Source organism: Apium graveolens, unplaced genomic scaffold (genome assembly GCF_009905375.1).
Source record: "Apium graveolens cultivar Ventura unplaced genomic scaffold, ASM990537v1 ctg8747, whole genome shotgun sequence".
Taxonomy (NCBI): domain Eukaryota; kingdom Viridiplantae; phylum Streptophyta; class Magnoliopsida; order Apiales; family Apiaceae; genus Apium; species Apium graveolens.
Window position 1 is genome coordinate 1 of NW_027421438.1, and position 24,643 is coordinate 24,643.

At 35.8% G+C, this 24,643-nt stretch overlaps 2 protein-coding genes across 2 annotated transcripts; both read left to right on the top strand.

The window, feature by feature from the left end:
- The first annotated feature begins 46 nt into the window (after positions 1–46).
- LOC141705293 (uncharacterized) lies at positions 47–2,473 on the top strand. The gene is made up of 2 exons (XM_074508314.1): positions 47–134; positions 1,801–2,473. The coding sequence occupies exons 1-2, from the start codon at positions 97–99 to the stop codon at positions 2,222–2,224; spliced, it is 462 nt and encodes a 153-aa protein (XP_074364415.1). The 5' UTR covers positions 47–96; the 3' UTR covers positions 2,225–2,473.
- A 1,162-nt stretch (positions 2,474–3,635) lies between these two features.
- On the top strand, positions 3,636–4,250 carry LOC141705291 (uncharacterized). Its single transcript, XM_074508312.1, has one exon. The coding sequence runs from the start codon at positions 3,636–3,638 to the stop codon at positions 4,248–4,250; it is 615 nt and encodes a 204-aa protein (XP_074364413.1).
- The last annotated feature ends 20,393 nt before the right edge of the window (positions 4,251–24,643 follow it).

Here is a 24,643-nt window from a genome sequence, read left to right on the forward strand (position 1 = left end):
GAATTTCTCTGGGAGTCTGCCAAAGCAAAAGAGGCAGCGATAGAGAGGACATTGCCTTGTAGTCTTGAGGATTTGTACTTTGGAACTACTAAGAAGATGAAGATATCAAGGAATGTCGCTGATGATGGTACCGGGTAAGCTTATTAGTCCGTTAAAGTATGTACCTTTTGTATGATCTGGATGTTTAATTTTTATGGTGTTAAATATCTCTTCATCCACTGATTGACTTGCATTGTTTAGAGCGTTTGCTAATTTACCGGCAGTTAATATTATTATGTTTAAATCTTTTATTTATGGAATCATCATTGAACTTACGAGTTGTTGATTCTTTTAAATTTGTTTTCTGTTTTAGCTTCTTAGTTATTAAATTTGACTTCCTTTCATCAATTGCTCCCCCTGTTTAATTTGAGAACATGTACTGGATATTTGAGTTGTTCCTGTCGGGATAGCAGTGTCTAGTGGAGTCTAGCCGTAAATATGTACCTTATTCCTGATACTTGTAGCATATTTACTTGCTATGTTTCAGCGGAGTTGCCTGCATTACACTTGGCACTGTGAATTTAAATGTGAACTGTGTATGTATAGGGGAATCGTTGTGAGACATAGAACTTGATTACTTAGAAGACGCTTGAAACTAAATGAAAAAACAACCACCTAATATTTGAGTAATTAATCCAAAAGCTACAGACTATTCTCCCTGATTTAAGGCATATCTCCTCTAGCAATGCCAATTGTAGGACCACCTCTTCAACATAAAAAAACCCTCTGTCAATTTGGTATCATACACCATGTATGCTTGATCTTTCCATAGCTTGCTCTTTTGTCAGCCCGGCCAAATTTACTCCTTCTACGATTGGTCAAGTTATTTTCCTGCTGCAATCCCCTTCTTGGATAACTGAAACCAGGTGTCCAGGTTATTCAGGAGCTCCTAGGCAAGTTTTGCCATAAGCAAACCATTCTCAGACATCTTCACTATTTTGTCCAGAGCATTAGATGGCTGACCATTTTTATCTATGATCTGAATAGGTTTTTGAGACATAAGTCCATTTTGATTTCAAGTTAGCTACGGATTAATTTGTGCCCTTTAGCTTATAACTCCCCTGACCTTTGATAAAGACGCCCTTTTCATGTGGTTTTTTGTTTCCTTTTGCCGGGCCTGGATTCTTTGGGGAACCATTAGGTCTGGGGAAACTCAGATTGGGTGTTGGCAAGAAAGCTTCTTGCACTTGCATTCATGTTTCTGGGAATATGTAGCTAGGAGTTCAACCTCATAAACTCTGTTTGATAGCTCTGCAGAGAAGGGTAGTAATCTTCTTCAACTAAAATCATATTCGAGAGTGCAAGAGTTGGATGATCCTCAGTAATCTCAAGTAAGCTAATATTATAAGTTAGACTGTAGCAATGATGCTAACATAGAATATCAATCACAATTAATACAACAGGTACAGTCTTAATTTTAAATGTATAGTGGTTATCCTACGAATTACATGACCTATAAATTGAAAGTAATTATAGGCATACCTAGACACTTAAAATGTATTAAATAAAGAAGATTTCTGAACTTAATAATAAATCATATTATTAAATCAAGTGTTGTCAAGAAAAAAAAATTACACTGAATCTTTCCTTACGAAGAACAAAGCAACTCTATTCCCCTCCCTCCTAGATTCTGGCAACTGCCATTTCTTTTCTCTTTATGCTAAAATGACTGTTCTCAGTTGCCCTGTATAACTGGAATCTGCATATTAGTAGTGATGGACACATTTAATTGCCTTGTCTTTCATGATTTTCATTATGCAGGAGACCAGCCAGAAAGGAGGAGATCCTTATGATTGAGATCAAGCCCGGTTGGAAGAAGGGGACAAAAATTACTTTTTCAGAGAAAGGGGACCAAAAACCTGGTGTTATACCCTCCGATCTTGTTTTCATAATTGATGAAAAGCCTCATAGCGTCTTCAAGAGGGTTGGACAAGATCTCATTGCCACTCAAAAGATCTCTTTGACAGAAGCATCGGCAGGTTACATTGCACATCTTGATACCCTTGACGGCCGTAGTTTAATGCTAGCGTTTGGTTCCGGTGTCAGTCCACCCTATGAAGAAGTTATTAAAGGAGAAGGAATGCCTTTCTCTAAGGAACCTACTAGAAAAGGCAACTTGATAATCAAGTTTGACATTGAGGAAGCAGAGGCAGCTTTAGACCTTCCGGATGTGGAGGCCTTCTAAAACATAAATAGAAACATATTACATTTCATAACATTTATTGTGTAAGTTTTTTTCAGCCGTTCCCTGCACAAATTCTGTTTGTATAGCAGAGTTTTTAACATTTTATGTATCAGGACGCTATTCTGCTGTTCAAGACACAGAGATTTGCATGTACTAATCAGTTGTTGCCCTTTAGGAACTTGTTGCTTGCCACTGCTCAAGTTTCTATCCCTTTTGGAAGATCATATTTTACTGAAAAAATTCAATTCAGAGACTGCGCCAGAGATATTTCATAGTATCTTTATTTCCATATGAAGAATGCCTTTCCCATGAAAAATGGAAATCAAGAGATAGTTGTACAAGTTCAGTGCTATCTGATAATATGATGGATAAAGTATTAACATAATAAGATGGAGAAAAAAATCATGCTGACTAAATTCAATTAAGAGAAGATTTCTTTACAATCCTCTGTGCTAGAGGTTATTCAAATCAAATTCAAAATTATAATCAATAATTATACTTTCTTTATCTATCAGCTGCCTTGCCAGAAGTTTTCCAGAAGTAAACTTGCAATGGATAAAATCTGTGCAACTCTATCTATCAAAATAAAACTAGGGGATATAATACTAGCCTCACTATAGTTTAAGTTTGCTTCCCTATCTTATTATTGATGGTAAACAAAAGTTATCAAATTCAATCTACAAACTAAAATAACGAGTTTGTTAATATTAGTTAATATAATTTACCCCATGTCTGATCCATGACTAGTTGGAATTCCAATAACATGACTTAATTTATTTCACAAGTAAGCAATTTTGATCGATATGTACATCATCGTTTTCACCTTGATCAATAATAGAAATACTATTGCGATTTTTGTTGGTTTTAATTTAAATTTGGTTTTTATTTTTGAAGTTTGTATTTTAAATAAATCAGCTGTTAAGTCAGGACTGCAGTTAAGGCTTAGTTAGGTGTTTGTTTCCTGTTTTATAGGATCGTGGAGTAGTAGATGAAGAGTAGGAATGTAGTCGCTATTTTGTAGGAACCAGTAACTCTTGTTTCTGTTTAAGTACTTCTTGTAATCTCTAGTTCTGAATAAGAAGCTGAGTATCATATTGAACTCTTCAGATATATCTATTTGTGTTAAAGAGTTCAAATATATAGTCCTGATTCTTCATTTGGTATCAGAGCTCATATATTCAGAGTACTCTCGAGACAGCACTGTAAGATGGATAACGGGAATAACAAAGGTGGATCGTTCGGGCTAACTTACCCAATGTTGGCCAAGGGAAATTACACGGCGTGGGATTTAAAAATGAGGGTGTTTATGCAGGCCCAGGGAGTTTGGACTGCGATAGAAGCGCCTGACCCCAAAGATGAGAAGAGTGACAAGATTGCCTTGGCCATGATTTATTAGGGCATACCTGAAGACATGTTATTATCCATCGCTGAAAAGAAAACAGCCAAAGAGGGGTGGGAAGCCATTAAAGTCATGTGCCAGGGAGCTGATCGTGTAAAGAAGGCCAGAGTGCAGACATTTAAGGCGGAGTTCGAGACTTTACGGATGAATGATGGTGAGCAACTTGATGACTTTTATATGAAGCTTAATGGTCTGGTGTCTACCATTCGAGCTTTAGGAGAGGAAATACACGAATCATATGTTGTTAAGAAATTGCTTCGAGCGGTTCCGTCCAAATTTCTCCAAATAGCTTCAATAATCGAGCAGTTTGGAGATTTAGAGAAAATGACAGTTGAAGAGACCGTTGGTTCACTTCAATCTCATGAGGAAAGATTGAAAGGGCAGAATGAGACAACAGGGAGTAAGTTACTTTTGACAGAGGAGGAGTGGTCCAGGCGTGAGAAAAATGACACTAAACTTTTACTCACACGGGAGGACTGGCTGAAGCGTACAGGCAACACAGATGGGACTAACAATTGGCGAGGTGGTCGTGGTTTCAAAGGCACGAGCCGAGACAAAAGCACTGTGAGGTGTTTCAATTGTAATATGTCGGGGCATTATGCTGTAGATTGCAGGAGGCCTCGTTGAGAAAGAAATCAAAAGTCTGAAGCAAATCTGGTGGAAATTAAAGATGACGAGCCTGCATTATTGTTGTCTGAGCTAGATGAAACTAAGACACAAATGGTGTTGCTGAACGAGGAGAAAGTAATCCCGAGATTGGAAAAAAACCCAATAGCGAAGAGAACATCACAAGTATGGTACTTGGACAATGGAGCTAGAAATCATATGACCGGGGATAAAACAAAATTCTCGACGATGGATGAAGGAATAACAGGTGAGGTAAAGTTTGGAGATGGGTCAACCGTGAATATAAAAGGGAAAGGGTCAATCACTTTTAAGTGTAAAAATGGAGAAGAAAGAATATTTGCTAATGTATTCTATATTTCATGCCTCTGCAACAATATTATAATTCTTGGACAGATGTCGGAAGAAGGTAACAAGGTGGTAATGCTTGGTGATCTATTGTGGGTTTATGAGAAAGATGGGAGGGCGTTGATGAAAGTTAAGAGGTTTGTGAATTGGCTGTATAAAATTATGCTGGAAGAGTCATCAGGTGTCTGTTTATTTACACAGAATACAAAGATGGAAGAAGACTCATGGCTATAGCACTGTCGCCTAGGCCATGTCAATTTTAACGCAATGTCCATCATGAAGGAAAATGATATGGTTGTAGGTTTACCCAGATTGCTTCAACCTACTGAAGTATGCAAGGGATGTCTCATGGCAAAGCAAACACGGACTCCGTTTCCCTCTCAGTCAAGCTATGCATCTAGCAAAGGGTTAGAGCTGGTCCACGGTGACTTATGCGGACCAATCTCTCCACCAACCCCATCTGGAGAGAGGTACTTCTTACTTTTAGTTGATGATTTTAGTCGTATGATGTGGGTCTTCTTTATGTCAACAAAAGATGAAGCTTTTGAAGGTTTTAAAAAATTTAAAGCACTGGCTGAAAATGAGTCAGACAAGAAAATTAAAACTCATCGTACTGATAGAGGTGTTGAGTTCTGTTCCCTGGAATTTAAAAAATTCTGTGAAGATGCTGGAATTTTTAGGCAATATACTGCTCCTTATTCTCCACAACAGAATGGTGTGGTGGAACGAAGAAATAGAACAGTTGTAGCCATGACACTAAGTTTTTTAAAGGAGAAGGGCGTACCGTCAGAATTCTGCGGGGAAGCTGTAAGGCACCCAATATATGTGCTAAACAGATTGCCTACACGAGCCTTGTCAAGCCACAGACCCTATGAAGCTTGGACAGGGCGTAAACCTGATATCTCTCATCTCAGAGTGTTTGGGTTGTGTGTATATGAAGGTACCATCGGTGCATACTCAAAAATTGGATGATCGCAGTCAATATGTTGTGTACCTTGGACGGGAACCCGACATAAAAGCCCATCGTCTGTATGACCCAGACAAAAAGAAGGTGTCTGTGAGCAGAGATGTAAAGTTCGTAGAGTCAAAATCGTGGGCTTGGAACATCGTGGGCAAAACAAATGAAGCCTACTATCGACACGCCCCATGAACAAAGTTCTAGTGAAGCTGACACAGAGGAGGTTGAAGAACCTGCAACACCAGTTACCCAGACTATATCAGTCCAGTCGAGTGAGTCACTCCCATCAGGTGGATCAATATCGACAGGTAGCAGTAGTTATCAGACATCAGGTGCAAGCAGCACACCAATATCGACATGTAGCAGTAGTTCTCAGACATCAGGTGCAAGCAGCACACCAAAACGTTTCAGAATGTTGTCTTCAATTTATGGCACGACAGAAGATATAGAGGTAGAGGATGAGCAATTGTTATTCTTGGGGGTCGAGGAGCCAGTTACATACACTCAGGCCACAAAAGAACAGGCTTGGAATGACGCTATGCGAACCGGAATAGAAGCTATTGAAAGAAACAATACATGGCGGTTAGTCGAGCTTCCCACTGGCCAGAAACCAATAGGTTTAAAATGGGTCTACAAATTAAAGAAAAATACGGAAGGAGACGTGGTGAAACATAAAGCGAGGCTTGTCGCAAAAGGATATGTGCAGAAATAGGGAGTTGACTTTGAGGAGGTATTTGCGCCAGTAACCCGTCTTGAAACTATGCGTTTATTGTTGGCATTAGCAGCAAAAAACTGCTGGGAAGTACATCATCTTGATGTGAAGTCAGCCTTTTTGAATGGTGATCTACAAGAAGATGTATATGTTATGCATCCAGAGGGTTTTGTGCAAACGGGAAAAGAACAGATGGTGTACAAGTTACTGAAAGCGTTGTATGGACTTCGACAGGCTCCACGGGCCTGGTATGCTAAGTTAAACAAGTGTTTGGAAAGTCTGGGCTTCACTAAATGCCCATATGAGCATGCAGTATATACGAAGTGGGTAGGCAATAAAATAGTGATAATTGGAGTATATGTAGATGACTTGTTGGTTACAGGAACCAGCATATCACTCATAAAATCGTTCAAGGAACAGATGAGTCATATATTTGATATGAGTGATCTTGGCAGATTGTCTCATTATCTCGGAATAGAAGTGAGCCAAGGAAAGGAGTTAATCGAGCTGAAGCAAACTTCATATGCAAAGAAACTGCTAGAGAGTTGTGGTATGGGCGAATGTAAGCCTACGAAATATCCAATGGAGCCAACGTTACAGTTGCACAAGGATGTGAACGGAAAACCAGTAGACTCAACTGAGTTTAAAAGTGTTGTGGGAGGTCTGAGATATCTGGTTCATACCCGACTAGATATCTCCTATGCTGTTGGAATTGTAAGCCGTTACATGGAGCGACCTACGGTCATGCACTGGAATGTAGTGAAGCGAATTCTCCGTTATTTGAAAGGTACGCTTGGTTTTGGTCTGATTTATTCAAAGCGAAGTGGAAATAACATATTGTCGGGGTACTCTGATAGTGATCTAGTAGGGAAAATAGATGACAGAAAATCTACCGGGGGAATGGCATTCTATTTAAATAAGAGCTTGATTAAATGGGTGTCTCAGAAACAGCGCTGTGTAGCTCTATCATCATATGAAGCAGAATTTATGGCAGCTACAACGGCTGCTTGTCAAGGTATATGGCTACGAAATTTGCTGGGAAATATTACAGAGGGAAGGTAGGTAGGTCATGTAGTCTTATATATAGACAACAAGTCAGCGATCGATTTAGCTAAGAATCCTGTGGAACACCACGGGAGAAGTAAACACATTGATATAAGATACCATTCTATTCGTGAATGTGTTGAGCGGGGCGAGATAAAGGTTGAGCATATTGGAACTTGGAACTGAAAATCAGCGTGCAGATGTGTTGACTAAAGCTATGGCCACTGTCAAGTTCGAGAGGCTACGGACACTGCTTGGCATGAAGAACTTGGCATGAAGAACTTGCAGAAACCAAATTTAGATTAAGGGGGTATTTGTTGGTTTTAATTTAAATTTGGTTTTTATTTTTGAAGTTTGTATTTTAAATAAATCAGCTGTTAAGTCAGGACTGCAGCTAAGGCTTAGTTAGGTGTTTGTTTCCTGCTTTATAGGATCGTTGAGTAGTAGATGAGGAGTAGGAATGTAGTCGCTATTTTGTAGGAACCAGTAACTTTTGTTTCTGTTTAAGTACTTCTTTTAATCACTAGTTCTGAATAAGAAGCTGAGTATCATATTGAGCTCTTCAGATATATCTATTTGTGTTAAAGAGTTCAAATATATAGTCCTGATTCTTCAATTTTTTGACCCGTTATATTTAGCTAAATTCAACTGGAAACATGGAAATAGTCGTACTCGGATTTTGAACATATCATATTTAACATTCTTATATATATCATGACACTAATCTGCCATTCAAGATATAGAGATTTTGATGTACTATTTGTTGCTTCATTGGTAGCATAGTTAACCCCTGAGTTTATGAAATGGTCCTTTTTAGGGTCTTTCTGGCTGGCTTTGGTGTACTAGATATATCATATCTTTACTTATACATGTTTTGAATCTGTCATGTGGGAAGAGAATGGCTATCTCACGTATGCTAATTATACTTGGAATTTTAAATTATACTTGGAATTCTAATAATTCATGAAGTACTAATTCATGACTCTTTGAAATTTTATTAACATGACTTATTTCAATGTATAATCTGTTAGAAAATTAGGATTTTAGAGCTTAATTTAATTATGTTCTTGATGTTAATCCTAAAATCTAATGATTGGAAATTGTTCAATGATATTTGAACTTAAATTTTCATGTATGGTTTTAAGAATTTTCTTAATGAAATCCATATGAAATGAGAGATGAAAGTAGCTTGGAAAAGCTTGGAAAATTTGAGAATGTTTGTCCCACATTGAAATAAATAAAGGGGGTTGTGTGCTTTATATGGTATTACCCACATGAGTAGTATACAACTACTAAGGTGTGTGATGGTCCGTTGTGTTGTTGTGTGCTTCACGCGCACACACACACACACACGCGCGCCCCGCACCGCACCGGACCGGACCGGGTCGGGTCGGGTCGGGTCGAAAGGCGATTTGGGCGAATGTCTCGGCGTCTCGCGTACGCGAGGCGACCTGGGCGAGGATTTTATTTATTTGAGAATTATTTTAATTCGAATTTATTTATCGGTGATTGGATTATTGGGCTGGGTTCTGAAATAGGCTAAGTAGTCTAAATATATTGAACCTGCAAATAATCTGATCTGTAACAAGTTCTGATATAAGAATCAGAACTTAAGAACTGATGAATAAAATCAGAACTTAACAAGTTCTGATATCAGAATCAGAACTTAAGTACTGATGAGTCGAATCAGAACTTAAGTACTGATGAGTCGAATCAGAACTTAACTTAAGTTCTGATAATAATGTGGGTGTTAATGTGAAAAGCTGTTACAAATAATTTAAATTCAAAAGCTGTTCAGTTTTGATTTTTTCATTTATGAATTCAAAATCTGATCAGTTTTGATTTTTTCATTAATGGAGCAGTTTAATTCAGACATTAAGTGTGTGGACAGTTTCATTTTTCCTCTCCTATAAATAGAGGCTAAACTGAATGAATACAACACACTGCATTCTCATCTCTTCTCTTCAACCTCTCTGCATTTCTCTCCCATAAGTCCTGAAGTGCTGATATTTTCCGGCGACTGAGGTGCTGGTCGAAGTGGAGGTTTTGTTGCTGCTGTTAACATAAACTCCGAGCTGTTTTATCCTGGTGGAGATATTGCGCACATCCCAAACGCAGCAGGTAGGGGGCAATAATCTCTTCAAGAGCAGCCAGGACTTCGAGCAAGGCCTGGTGACTCAGCTGTAATCATTTTCTTGGCATTTTGTATCTGTAAACCTTTATTTCAGTCACTGTTGAAAGCTATGGTTTCGGGTACATCTTTTCTCTCTTATTTCAGTTACTGATTTTGTTTACCTGCATGTTTTGTTTTGTTAACTGTGGTCTTGGCCTAAACTTGTTAAATTCTTTATACACTTGCCTCTATGTTGCTATACTTGTTAGTGAGTTTCTCAACATTCTTGAAGAGATTATTGGTTATTTAGAATTTAGCATAATGGTTAACGAAAGTGAGGTTATCGTTGGTGGTGGTAGCAGTTCGGGTGTAACTGCTGGGGCCATTGATTGGACCACCTATAGTTTCCCACAAGCTGTTGAACTAACCGGTTTACCGGAGAAATTCAACGGTGGCATTGGCTTTTCTCGCTGGCAGAAAAGGATGAAGTTGTGGTTGACTATAAAGGGTCTGTGGCCGGTTGTGGAATATGAGAAACCAGTAGTGGATCAAGAGAAGGCTGACACAGTTAAGGCTTTTGCGAAGTGGGCTGAGAAGGATGGAGTGGCTAGAGCGGCCATTCTGGCGGCACTAACAAACACTTTGTTTGATGTCTATTCTTCTGATGCCTACTCTGCAAAACTTATGGGAGAAGCTGGACCAGACACATAATACTGACTCACAAGGTCTAGAAAAGTATTCTGTGGCAAGGTTCCTCGAGTTCAAGCTGGTGGACAATAAGTCCATGACTGAGCAGGTGCATGAGTTCGAGATGATAGTGCATCTTTGAAGGAGTCTGGAATGAATCTCCCGGAGAAGTTCAAGGTGATGAGTGTGATTGAAAAGCTCCCGAAGTCTTGGGAAGAGTTCTCTCTCTCCCTGAAAAGACAGAAAGGAGAGATCACCTGGACCAACCTTATGCTGGACATCTCGGTACAAGAACAACACAAGTCCAAACAGGGACATGTGATGCCAACTGAACACGGTACCTCGAAGGTAAACATAGCAACTGTAGGACAAAAGAGGAAGGCTTTTGCTAAGAAAGCTAATAGTAATAAACCTAAGAGTGACAAGGACAAGGCCAAGAAACCCAAGGCAAACAAACCATGCTGGTCTTGTGGGCAGGTTGGGCACTGGAGTAAGGACTGCCCTACGAAGAAAGCGAAGAAAACCGAGGTAGCACAAGCAAATGTTGTGCTTGGAACCGCAAGTGGGCCTGTAGTGAACATGGTTGTTGGTGAGGCTACGGCTTCTGAAACCAACGTTGACCGGTATGTATCCTACAACCCTGTGATATTTTCTACCTATCTGTCAAATGAATGGTTGATAGATACTGGAGCTAATGTACATATTTGTGCTGATATTAGTTTATTTGTATCTTATCAACAGAGTCATAGCCTGACTGTGAAGATGGGGAATGCTAGTGCTGCTCAAGTACATGGAGTTGGAAACGTGGATCTGAAGTTCCCTTCAGGACGTATTCTATCTCTGACGAGAGTGCATCATGTTCCCGACATGCGTAGAAATATAATAAGTGGAAGCTGTTTAGTTTCTAGTGGTTTTGAAATTTCGTTCAAGTGTAATAAGTAGTTCTTATTCACACTGGTACATTCTTTGGCAAGGGTTACTTGTCAAATGGTTTATTTGTTATTAATGCGGATCCCGTTTTGGGAAGTTTGAATAATAATGTTATTCCTACTGTTAATTGTATTGAATCCTCAAATATATGGCATGCTAGACTAGGTCATTTAAACTTTGGTGCTCTTAAGAACATGATGAACTTAGAGTTGATTCCAAAATATACCATAGAAAAGAATTCTAAATGTCAAGTATGTGTGTCTGCTAAACAGATAAGGAAACCTTTTCATAACGTTGTTAGGGATTCAGACTTGTTAGATTTAGTACACACTGATATTTGTGAATTTGGTGGTGTGTTGACCAAGGACCAGTTTAGATACTTCATTACTTTTATAGGATGTAGTAGTAGATATTGTTATGTTTATTTACTTAACATAAGGATGAAGCACTTAGTAAATTCATTATATTAAAACTGAAGTAGAAAAACAAACTAGTAAGTTACTTAAAAGATTGAGATCTGATAGAGGTGGTGAGTATACGAGTAATGCTTTTAATGAATTTTGTGCAAACAATGGTATAGTTCATGAAGTTACTCCACCATACACACCTGAGTCTAATGGGGTTGCTGAGCGAAAGAACAGAACATTTAAAGATATGATTAATAGTATGCTTATTAACTCTGGGTTGCCTAAATACATGTGGGGAGAGGCTCTAAATACGGCTTGCCATATTTTGAATAGAGTCCCTCTGAAACACATGGATAAAACACCCTTGGAGTTATGGAAAGGCAGGATGACTAGTCTTAAGTATCTTCGTGTGTGGGGGTGCCTTGCTAAGGTGCTTTTCCTGAACACAAGAGAAAGAAACTAGGTCCAAAGACTGTTGACTGTATCTTTCTGGGTTATCTTGAAACCACTACAGCTATGAGATTTTTAGTGTTAAAATCTGACATAGATGGTATAGTGGCAAACACGATAGTTGAATTTCGAGATGCGACATTCTTTGAGGATGTCTACCCTATGAAGACTGGAATACCTGAAACGACTTCTGAGGAAGATCCTACTCACACATCAAGTTCTATTCCTGATCATGTGGAAAAGATGACAAATGTGGGGGCGGAACCTAGTAGTAGCTCTATTCCTAAGGAATTAGAGGAACCAAGGAGAAGTAAGCGTGCAAAAATAGTCAAGGATTTTGGAGGTGATTTCATCACTTACAATATCGAGGACGAACCTTTAACTTTCCGGCAAGCTATGGATTCTTCTGAGTCAAGGCAACTGGAAGGGCGCTATCAAGAGTGAAATTGACTCTATTGTTTCCAATGGAACATGGGAGTTGGTTGATCTCCCTTCTGGGTGTTCTACTATTGGGTGCAAATGGGTCTTTAAAAGGAAGTTGAACCCTGACGGCTCAATAGATAAGTACAAAGCTAGACTGGTAGCTAAGGGTTTTAAGCAAAAGGAAGGAATTGATTATTTTGATACATACTCTCCAGTTGCAAGAATGGTAACAATCTGAATGCTTATAGCATTGGCTTCAGTCCATGGTCTTATCATCCATCAGATGGATGTAAAGACGGCTTTTCTTCATGGTGAACTTGAGGAAGAGATTTATATGGATCAGCCTGATGGATTGTTGCATCAGGCAATGAAAAGGAAAGTATGTAAGTTGATCAAAGTCCATCTAGGGGCTTGAAACAAGCTCCCAGAGATTGGCATAAAAAGTTTGATGAAACTATATTGCCTTTCAGTTATAAGATTAATGAAAGTGATAAGTGTGTCTACACTAAAGTTAAAGGTAATGAGTGGTTATTTTGTGCCTATAATGTGGATGACATTTTACTGTTTGGAACCAATATTGAGATTATTAACGAGACTAAAGAATTCTTGAAAAGGCATTTGAAATGAAGGATATGGGTGAGGCAAAGTGTGATTCTTGGAATCAAATTGATTCAGTCCACTGAAGGAATAACCTTGACTCTATCTCATTATATAGAGAAATCTATACTTGAGAAATATGGTTATTCACAGTGTAGAATCGCTAGTACACCTTATGATTCGAAAGTTGCCCTTGTCAAGAATACTTCAGGAGTGGCCTGTGTCTCAGTTAAGGTATTCTCAGATTATTGGGAGCTTGCAGTATCTTGCTAACTGTACTAGACCAGATATTTCATATTCTGTGTCTAAATTGGCGAGATATACAAGCTGTCCAAACAGAAGTCATTGGGATGCTCTTGATAGAGTACTTAGATATCTAAAAGGCACAATGTACCTTAGTTTACACTACAGGAGATTTCCTGGTGTGCTTGAAAGGTACAGTGATGCAAGTTGGATAGCTAAGAAGTCTGGTTCCAATGGAGTGACTGGATACGTGTTCACCTTGGCTGGTGGAGCAATATCCTGGAAGTCAAGCAGACAGACTATTATTACTCGGTCTACTTTTGAGGCTGAGTTGTGTGCACTTGATGCCACAGGGACGGAGGCATGAATGGTTACATGGACTTATGTCTGCAATACCTGTAGTAAGCAGACCGCTTCCTGCTATTGCTATTCACTGTGATAGTCGAACAACTATCGACAAGATTAGCAGTAAAAAGCCATAATACTAAAACTAAGAGACACATCCAAGTTAGACTCAAGTCTATAAGGGGTTTAGTGACTGATAGGATCATAGCTATAGAGTTCATAGGAACTCAGAATAATATAGCTGATCCTCTTACTAAAGGACTGGAACCTGCAGTGGTCCTTAAGTCAAGGTTGGGGATGGAATTGTCAACCCATCATAATTCATCAACAGTGGGAACCCAATACACATGAGAGGAGATCCCTTGAAGTGTATTCAATGGGTAATAACAAGCTGTAAGGATGAGTTGGTAGTACCTTTGCTACATAGATGATACTACAGTATCTGAATCTATCCCCTATAAACCTAGAAGGTACTGACACTGCCAGAAAAGCAAGAGTGTTGAAAACTCTGAATGGGATCAAGTCATTTGACGAGATAGAGGCAGTATATCTCTGGAGATGCCCAGCTAAGCGAATGTAATTGTGTGGTCGCAATTAGAGGATAGGGTTAATCCTTGAAGCATTCGACGAACAGGATCGAGACATGACCATTAATGTCTCAAAGCCGTAGATTGGCACCATAACCTTTGACTTGTCGTCGTCTATGGAATATGGTTATACTAAACGGATTAAGATTCAAGGTGAAACATTCCATCTGAGTCCGATAGCCATTGAAGTAGAGGAATTAGGAGGGTTCAAACCCGGAAGGGTACCGACCTCTGAAAAACAAGTCATGATGGGAAATTGATCACATTTCTGTATGGATTTGTGGGGATTGTTAGAAAATTAGGATTTTAGAGCTTAATTTAATTATGTTCTTGATGTTAATCCTAAAATCTAATGATTGGAAATTGTTCAATGATATTTGAACTTAAATTTTCATGTATGGTTTTAAGAATTTTCTTAATGAAATCCATATGAAATGAGAGATGAAAGTAGCTTGGAAAAGCTTGGAAAATTTGAGAATGTTTGTCCCACATTGAAATAAATAAAGGGGGTTGTGTGCTTTATATGGTATTACCCACATGAGTAGTATACAACTACTAAGGTGTGTGATGGTCCGTTGTGTTGTTGTGTGCTTCACGCGCACACACACACACACGCGCGCCCGCACCGCACCGGACCGGACCGGGTCGGGTCGGTCGGGTCGAAAGGCGATTTGGCGAATGTCTCGGCGTCTCGCGTACGCGAGGCGACCTGGGCGAGGATTTTATTTATTTGAGAATTATTTTAATTCGAATTTATTTATCGGTGATTGGATTATTGGGCTGGGTTCTGAAATAGGCTAAGTAGTCTAAATATATTGAACCTGCAAATAATCTGATCTGTAACAAGTTCTGATATAAGAATCAGAACTTAAGAAACTGATGAATAAAATCAGAACTTAACAAGTTCTGATATCAGAATCAGAACTTAAGTACTGATGAGTCGAATCAGAACTTAAGTACTGATGAGTCGAATCAGAACTTAACTTAAGTTCTGATAATAATGTGGGTGTTAATGTGAAAAAGCTGTTACAAATAATTTAAATTCAAAAGTTGTTCAGTTTTGATTTTTTCATTTATGAATTCAAAATCTGATCAGTTTTGATTTTTTCATTAATGGAGCAGTTTAATTCAGACATTAAGTGTGTGGACAGTTTCATTTTTCCTCTCCTATAATAGAGGCTAAACTGAATGAATACAACACACTGCATTCTCATCTCTTCTCTTCAACCTCTCTGCATTTCTCTCCCATAAGTCCTGAAGTGCTGATATTTTCCGGCGACTGAGGTGCTGGTCGAAGTGGAGGTTTGTTGCTGCTGTTAACATAAACTCCGAGCTGTTTATATCCTGGTGGAGATATGCGCACATCCCAAACGCAGCAGGTAGGGGGCAATAATCTCTTCAAGAGCCGCCAGGACTTCGAGCAAGGCCTGGTGACTCAGCTGTAATCATTTTCTTGGCATTTTGTATCTGTAAACCTTTATTTCAGTCACTGTTGAAAGCTATGGTTTCGGGTACATCTTTCTTTCTCTCTTCGTTATTTCAGTTACTGATTTTGTTTACCTGCATATTTTGTTTTGTTAACTGTGGTCTTGGCCTAAACTTGTTAAATTCTTTATACACTTGCCTCTATGTTGCTATACTTGTTAGTGAGTTTCTCAACATAATCAGATCGTGTTGCGTGCTAAGTTTTCAATTTACCGTTTCTGTTAATGAAGTATATATATGCCTTTTCATTTCTTTTTAATTATCTTTGCATTATGCTGAAATTTGTTAATAGTCAAGGCGTCTTATATAGGAATGTTTCTTTGTTGGAACAGATTTATAAGCAACTTTATTAATATGCATATATGATATCTTTACTTATACGTGTTTTGAATCTGTCATGTGGAAAGAGAATGGCAATCTCACATATGCTTTACAGGTTCGGTGCTACCTTGTAAGATAAGGTAAAAATGCAATATGGAGAAAAACTTAGTCCAAACAAATTTATTTAAGATAATGTTTCTTTAAATTCTAAATTATACTTGGAATTCTAATAATTCATGAAGTACCCAATGACTAATTCATGACTCTTGGAACTTTATTAACTTGAGTTATTTCAATGTATAATCAGATCGTGTCTGCGTGCTAAGTTTTCAATTTACCGTTGCTGTGAATGAAGTATATATATGTCTGTTCATTTCTTTTTAATTATCTCTGCATAATGCTACAATTTGTCAATAGTCAAGGTCTTATATAGGAATGATTTTTGTTGGAACAGATATGTAACCAACTTTGGTCAATTTGCATATTAGTAAACTAAAATTTCAAACACTATCAATGCATAAACAAAATAGAGTTTATTAATAATCCAGAAACTGCATGATTACATTGGCTTTACCTAATACTCAAAATTACCAGTATAAATCATCTATCTATTATCTTTATATTACTGCAACATTTTGGGGAAACATTTATTCAAAATTACTGTTTTGCCCATGTAATTTAATAAATATCAAAAATAGTTTTTGTTGATACGAATCGAACCTATACCAACTACTTACAAATTAAACAAATCAACCACTTGAGCTAGAGACAATTGTGGTTAAACTTTATAACATTAAGTATTGACATAGAACTTATTTATTTACATGAGGTGTCTTGCCTTACATTAAATTTTATATTTATTTTAATATTTATATAAAATCTGTTATCTTTATAATCTGCAGCATCAAGTAATCGAACCTATGTCAACTATTTGCAAATTAAACACATCAACCACTATCTATAATAACTGTCAGGCTCGTACTCTATTAAAAATATTCGGGTTCGAGCACGAACTCGAGTAACCGAACTTTAAATTTTAAACTCGAAATTCAGATCGTAAAAAGTTCGATAGGTTCAAATTTTTAGGGAAAACATATAATTCAAAATTAATATTTTACGCCCTTATTTGAATAAATATGAAAAAATATTACTAGATTGTAGAATTGAACCTGTGACACCTATATCCAAATATTTGACTTCAATCGATTGAGCTAGAGGCTCATTTGATTATATTTTGATCACATCAAGTACCGAGTTATATTTTTTTTTCTTTATATTGATGACTAAACCTATATAATCTAATATTGATATATAATAAAATTATTCTAAGACTTGAGTAATTAGCTCACTACAATATACTAACTTTATACTCACGTACAACCACATGATTTTAATTATTTTTTATTTATAAAAAAATTACAATATTAAATAAATAACTTGTTGATATTATGTTAACATATTAACTTATTGATAATATATTACCATTTAATAATAGTTATTAAATATTGAGACTTGGGTAATTAACTCACTTCGAAATACCAACTTTGCAACAACTAAGGGTATAATCAAGCCGAGCCGAGTCGAAAACTTTGAGACTTGAACTCGATTAAAAATGTCCGGGCTCGAGCACGAGCTCGGTTTCACCTGAATCTTAAATCAAGCATGAAACTCGGATCGTAAATAGTCTAGTAGCCTCGAGTTCGGCTCGAAAACTTGAATCAATTTCACCAAATATTGACAAAAACTCGAAATATGATAGGTTTATTCGAAATTACTGTTTTGCCCATTATTTTAATAAATATCAAAAATAGTTATTGTTGATAGGAATCGAACCTATGCCAACTACTTAGTAATTAAACACATCAACCACTTGAACTAGAGACACTTGTGGATAACTTTTATAACATTAAGTATTGACTTAGAACTTATTTATTTACATTAGGTGTCTTGCCTTACATTAAATTTATATTTATTTTAATATTTATATAAAATATGTTATCTTTATAATCTGCAGCATCAAGTAATCGAACCTATGCCAACTATTTGCAAATTAAACACATCAACCACTTGAGCTAGCACTTTTGGTTAAATTTTATAACATTAAGTATTGAGTTAGAACTTACTTATTTACACGAGGTGTCTTGCCTTATATTAAATTTTATATATTTTTTAATATTTATATAAAATATAATGATTTGAGACTTGATTGAATAACTCATTTCAATATGCTAACTCTACATTTATAATAAACATACGACTTCAACCAATTGAGCTAGAAACTCATTTGGTTAAATTTTGATAAAATCGAGTATTGAGTTACATACTTCTTTCTTTATCTTGGGTGACTAAACCTATATAATTCAATATCTATATAGAATAAAATTATTCCAGGACTTGGTTAATTAGCTGATTATAATATAATACTTTACACTCATGTGCAACAACGGGACTATAATTTTTTTTTAATTTATACATTCAATAAATAACTTCTTGTTGATAATATATTATCATATTAACTTGTATATAATATCTTACCATATAATAATTTATTAATTATCAAAATCGGATAATTAACTCACATCGAGATACTAACTTTATACTCGTGTAACAATTAAGGGTATAATCAATCCCAGTCGAGTCGAAAACTGTCAGGCTCGTACTCGATTAAAAATAATCGGGTTCGAGCACGAACTCGAGTTCAACCGAACTTTAAATTTAAACTCGAAATTAAGGTCGTAAAAATTTCGATAGGTTCAAAATTTTAGGGAAAAGATATAATTCGAAATTAATATTTTGCGCCCTTATTTGAATAAATATGGAAAAATATTACTAGCTTGTAGAAATGAACCTGTGACACCTATATCCAAACATTTGAGTTCAATCTATTAAGCTAGAGGCTCGTTTGATTATATTTTGATAACATCAAGTATCGAGTTATATATTTTTTTCTTTATATTGGATGACTAAACCTATATAATCTAATATTGATATATAATAAAATTATTTTAAGAATTGAGTAATTAGCTCACTACAATATACTAACTTTATACTTATGTACAACCACGTGATTTTAATTATTTTTATTTATAAAAAATTACAAATATTAAATAAATAACTTATTGATATTATGTTAACATATTAACTTATTGATAATATATTACCATTTAATAATAGTTTATTAAATATTGAGACTTGGGTAATTAACTCACTTCGAAATACCAACTTTACAACAACTAAAGGTATAATCAAGCCGAGTCGAGTCGAAAACTTTCAGAATATTGAAACTAAAGGTTTACCTTGGTTCACGTGGTTTGCAGGCTATTGCGTGAGTCCGTAGGGTTTACCCAGTGCGCACCCGAAGGGTAGCGGCTGCGGGTTACCTACGATAAAAAAAAACTTTCAGACTTGAACTCGATTAAAAATATCCGGGCTCGAGCACGAGCTGGGTTTCACCAGAATATTAAATCAAGCATGAAACTCGGATCATAATAGTCCAATAACCTCAAATTCGGCTTGAAAACTTGAATCAATTTCCCAAATATTGACAAAACTTAAAATATGATAGGTTATGCTTGAATTCGATTCTAATAAATATATAAAATATTAATAAAATATTAAATATTTAGATAAAAATATATTCCTATTAAAAAAGAATATCGGCTCGATAAGACTCGTGAATCTTATGAGCCGAGTAATTTGAAGTTCGAGTTCGACCGTGCAAAAAAAAATACTATTTGGCCCCCATATTTGATAAACATGACACCTAAACATTATTATATTTTGGTATCTCCAGTTGAAAAAATCATTGATACTTAATAGAAAACCATTATTTTTAATGGTAAGAGTGCACTCTAAACTTTATATTCGCGCACAATATAAATTTAAGGATGTTCGTCGTTACAGCAGTCCTTTGAACATGAACCACACAATATTGTATGAAACAACACACAAATATCGTAAGTACATAAAAAATAGCAATTTTTTTATAAATAAAACTAGCATGTGTCTTGCACGGGTAATAGAGCTAGTTACAACAATAGGAAAACACTGAAATGTAAGAGCTTAATCACGAGGTCTTTTGAAATAACTTGTAGGGTCACTTTCACAGTCTTCCGTGAAAATGTAACCATTCTTACCAGGAGCTTTCATAACCTTCTTGTTCCCTGATCCAGAACTGAATAAACTCGAAATACCCCATGCAACCACACCAGCCACAACGAGGGCACCGACAAACTTAGCAGCCTCTACCATCTCTTTCTTGTTCTTTTCGTCAATTTCAGTTCTGAAGAACAAGCCATCACCTTTAGGACTTGACCTCTCTGTGCTTTCACAACAACCCATTTGTTTAATAATAATATTCCTACATATGTTACTTTATTCCAGGAAAGAGATAGTTGATTTATATAGGAAGATAATTAAGTAGTTGAAACAGCTGATATCACGTACATTATGTTATTAATTAATTGGCCTGATGGTCAAGTTCTTTGCTGCTGATTACCTATGAAAATTAATTGCTTTATTAAAAAAATTCCAATGCATGCACAGACGCTGATAAGCATCATTTAGGATGTGTTTGGTATTGCTGTTGCAGACAGCAACAGCAGTTTTTTCGCTGAAAAGCAGTTAAAAAATTGTTTGGTAAAATTTAAAAGCTGTTTTTTGGAAAAGTGCTTTTGACCTAAAAGTTGCTGTTAGAGAAAGCAAGTCCCCACGCTTTTAGAAAAAGCTGCTTTTCAGCTGTTGCGGGAAGCAGATACTGATTTCACCATCAAACCTTACCAAAAACATCATTATTTTAATTTTTTGCATCAACACATATACATATCAAAAAAATTACCAAATAATCATCTGATTTTTACATCACTTTTTTCAGCCGCACTTTTTCTAACAGCACAGCAATTTTTATTAGCAATTCTAAACAGAGCCTTAATCAGTTAACGCGGAAGGTATATTACTCCCCCATCTCTTTTGACGATTCAAATTGATATTAATATTTTTTAATTTGAAAAAATAAAAAAATATATTTTTGAACATTCATCTACTTTAATATATAATTTTTCATTTTCTAAAATAATATGAGAGTAATTAACTCACTTCAAAATACCAACTTTACAACAACTAAAGGTAAAATCAAGCCGAGTCGAGTCGGCTCAACACTACTAAAAGTCTGTGGATAAAACTTGAATTAAACACTACTGAAAAGTCTGTGGACATTTCAAGCTATAGAGGCATGGTTGACTCACCTTTATACTTAACAACTAGTAGGCCAGATATAATGTTTGGTACTTATCTTTGTGCTAGATTTCAGACTGATCCTAGAGAATCTCACTTAGTAGCTATTAAGAGAATTTTCAGATATCTCAAGGGAACACCAAAACTTGGCATTTGGTACCCTAGAGATTCTGGTTTTGATCGAACTGATTATTCAGATGTAAATTATGCAGGTTATAAAATAGACAGAAAAAAGTATAACATGAACCTATCAATTTCTAGGAAATAAGCTAGTATCCTGGTTCAATAAAAAGAAAATTCAGTTTCTACTTCTACAGCTGAAGCTGAGTATATTGCTGCTGGTAGTTGTTGTGCATAGATTTTATGGATGAAAAAATAATTGTTGGACTATGGTATGCAAGTGGATAAAATTCTTATTTTCTGTGATAACACAAGTGCAATTGCCATCACTAAAAATCCAGTACAACATTCAAGAACAAATCACATAGGCATCAAGTACCACTTCATTAGGGAGCATGTAATGAATGATACATTACATTACATTAAATTTATTTTACTTTACCTTTTGTTAACCTTATGTTGGTGACCAATTATTAATCTATCATAAATGGATCGGTAGGAATAATGATAAAATAATACAGTGATCTATTATTTTCTGAAAAAGGAAAATAATTCCATAAATGGATCAGTAGGAATAATGATAAAGCAATACAGTGATCTATTATTTCTTAAAAAGGAAAATAATTCAATTACAAAAAAACGTACGACATCTACACATATAATCGAAATTGAATAAATACATAATCATATCGGTGTTGAATCCTTCCTTCTTGGATAGATAACACTACAACAAAAATCCGTAAAATCCACAAAAAAAAAAACGGTGGATTTTCAATATAATCAACCAGATTTGGTTACTTCTGGAATAAAATCGACCAAATTAGGTTGGTGGCTTTTTAGAGGTTGAAATTTATAGATTCAAAATTTTTATGAAAATTTGAAACTACCGTCACCAAAAGAATTTACACCAAAATCGGTGAATTTTAACATAATTTTTTTTCAAAAAAAAAGATTGAGTGCCTGTAGTTTTAGGTGGACCGAGTTAACACAGTTGGCCTTAAACACAAGCCTTGAAATTAAAGCATACTACCTTTAAACCCTTGCGATGCACGAGCTTTTTAAATATACATTTTTATTTATACAAATGAATCTTACAGAAATTGTAATCTTAATAATATCATGTTGCTATTAACACTTATAATCTTTATTTAATTGATTACATATATTGTTTATAATGAAGGAACAAATATAAAATTCTAAATTTTAATATTATTATTGCGAGGATTCCAAACTTAGATTATGAATAAAATAGACTTAGTAAGTATTTGAACTATTAAATTTATTAGTATGTTTACAAATCACAAAAAAAAGAATGTTGTTGGCCAACAACATTGGTAGTGGATGCAAGTACAAGAATTTTAGTAGTGTATTGTTGATAATATGATCATCATTACCTATTAATATCATTACCTATTAATGTTATTGACCTTAAATATTGTTTATTTCTTTTATTTTCTTGTTTGGGTTGTAAAATTTTGTTGTAAAAAATGAGTCAAGTATTATTGATAATATGATCATCATTTCCTATTAATGTTATTGATTAAATATTGTTTAGGTCTTTTATTTTCTAGTTTGGGCTATAAAATTTTGTTGTAAAAAATGAGTTTGCCGGAAAGTTTGTTATGCCAGGTTGGCACAACAATGATATCACTCTGAGCTTATCAGCTTGCCTCTTATATTTTTAACAATAAATATATATAATTTGTCGGTATGCTAAAGGGAAAAGAGGCAGCTATAGAGAGGACATTGCCTTGTAGTCTTGAGGATTTGTACTTTGGAACTACTAAGAAGTTGAAGATATCAAGGAATGTCGCTGATGATGGTACCGGGTAAGCTTATTAGTCCGTTAAAGTATGTACCTCTTGTATGATCTGGATGTTTAAATGTTTATTTATGAAATCATCTATGAACTTACGAGTTGTTGATTCTTTTAAATTTGTTTTCTGTTTAACTTTTTTTCTATTCAACTGGATTTCCTTTCATCAATTGCTCCACCAGTTTAATTTAAGAACATCTACTTGGATATTTGAGTTGTTCCTGTCACGTCTAGTGGAGTCTGGCCGTAAATATGTACTCTCTTCCTAATGCTTGTAGCATAATTTTTTGCTAGGTTTTATGCATTTTTAGATCTTAGTCATTTCGCTGTCAGTTTAGTCAAAGGTATATGTCCTTGTCAATTTTTTGTTCATTGTTGATGCAATTTAAAGGTTTATGTGTTGGCACCGTGAATTTAAATGTGAACTGTGTAGGAATAGGGGTAACATAGTGAGACGTAGAACTTAATTACTTAGAAGACAGTTGACACTAAATAAAAATACAACCTCATAATATTTGACTAATAAATCCAAATTCTACAGATTGTTGTCTCAGATTCGATGCATATTCGCCTCTAGAAATGCCAATTGTAGAACCACCTCTTCAACATCAAAAATACCCTCTGGCAATTTGGTATTACATACCGTATATGCTTGATCTTTCCATAGCTTGTCTTTTATCATCCCGGCCAAATTCACTCTTTCCACGATTGGTTTAACATCTGCACTTGGTCCTGGATGGGCAAGTAATTGTCCTGCTGCAATCCCCTTCTTGGATATCTGAAACCAGGTTATCCAGGAGCTTCTATAAGAAGTTCGACCCTCGAAATTAGGCAGACATAAAAATATTAATCATAATTTATAGAACAGTTACAGTCTTAATTTTTAATGTATAATGGTTATCAATAGTTTGTATGGATTGCATGGCTATATATTGAAAGTAAATTATAGGTGACACTTACAATGTATTAAATTAAAAAAAATCTGAACTTAATAATAGATACTATTATTAAGCCAAATGTTGTCAAGAAATATAAATTAGGCTGAATCTTTCCTTACAGAGAACAAAGAAACTTCATTTCTCTCCTCCTAGATTCTGGAAACTGCCATTTCTCTTATCTTTATGCTAACATAAATGTTCTAGGTTGCCCTGTAGAAGTGAAATCTGCATATATAGTGAAACACTTCTGTAGTGTTCAAATGTGTTACTTATGTATTGCTCCAACACCTACGTGCGCGCAGGGGTTCAAATCTTGGGATTTCGAGGGAAAATATGACGCTTTCGAAGCCTTCGAGCTTGCCTGCATGTGCGGACACGAATGTAGCATAAAATTGGTACGAATAATCACAGACTAGTTTTGCTAAATTTACTCAATCAACAAGTTGAGTAGGTTTACGAGTAATCCAGGAACTGATCACTGAAAAGCGATCATAAGGGTACTTGAGAGGAACTCAAGATTATGGACTGCACTGTGGCAGATATCCAGCAATATTAGAGGGATATACTGACTCGAACTGGATATCTTGCAAGTAGGCTCTAAAGTCTATGAGTGGCTATGTGTTTACACTAGCTGAAGCTG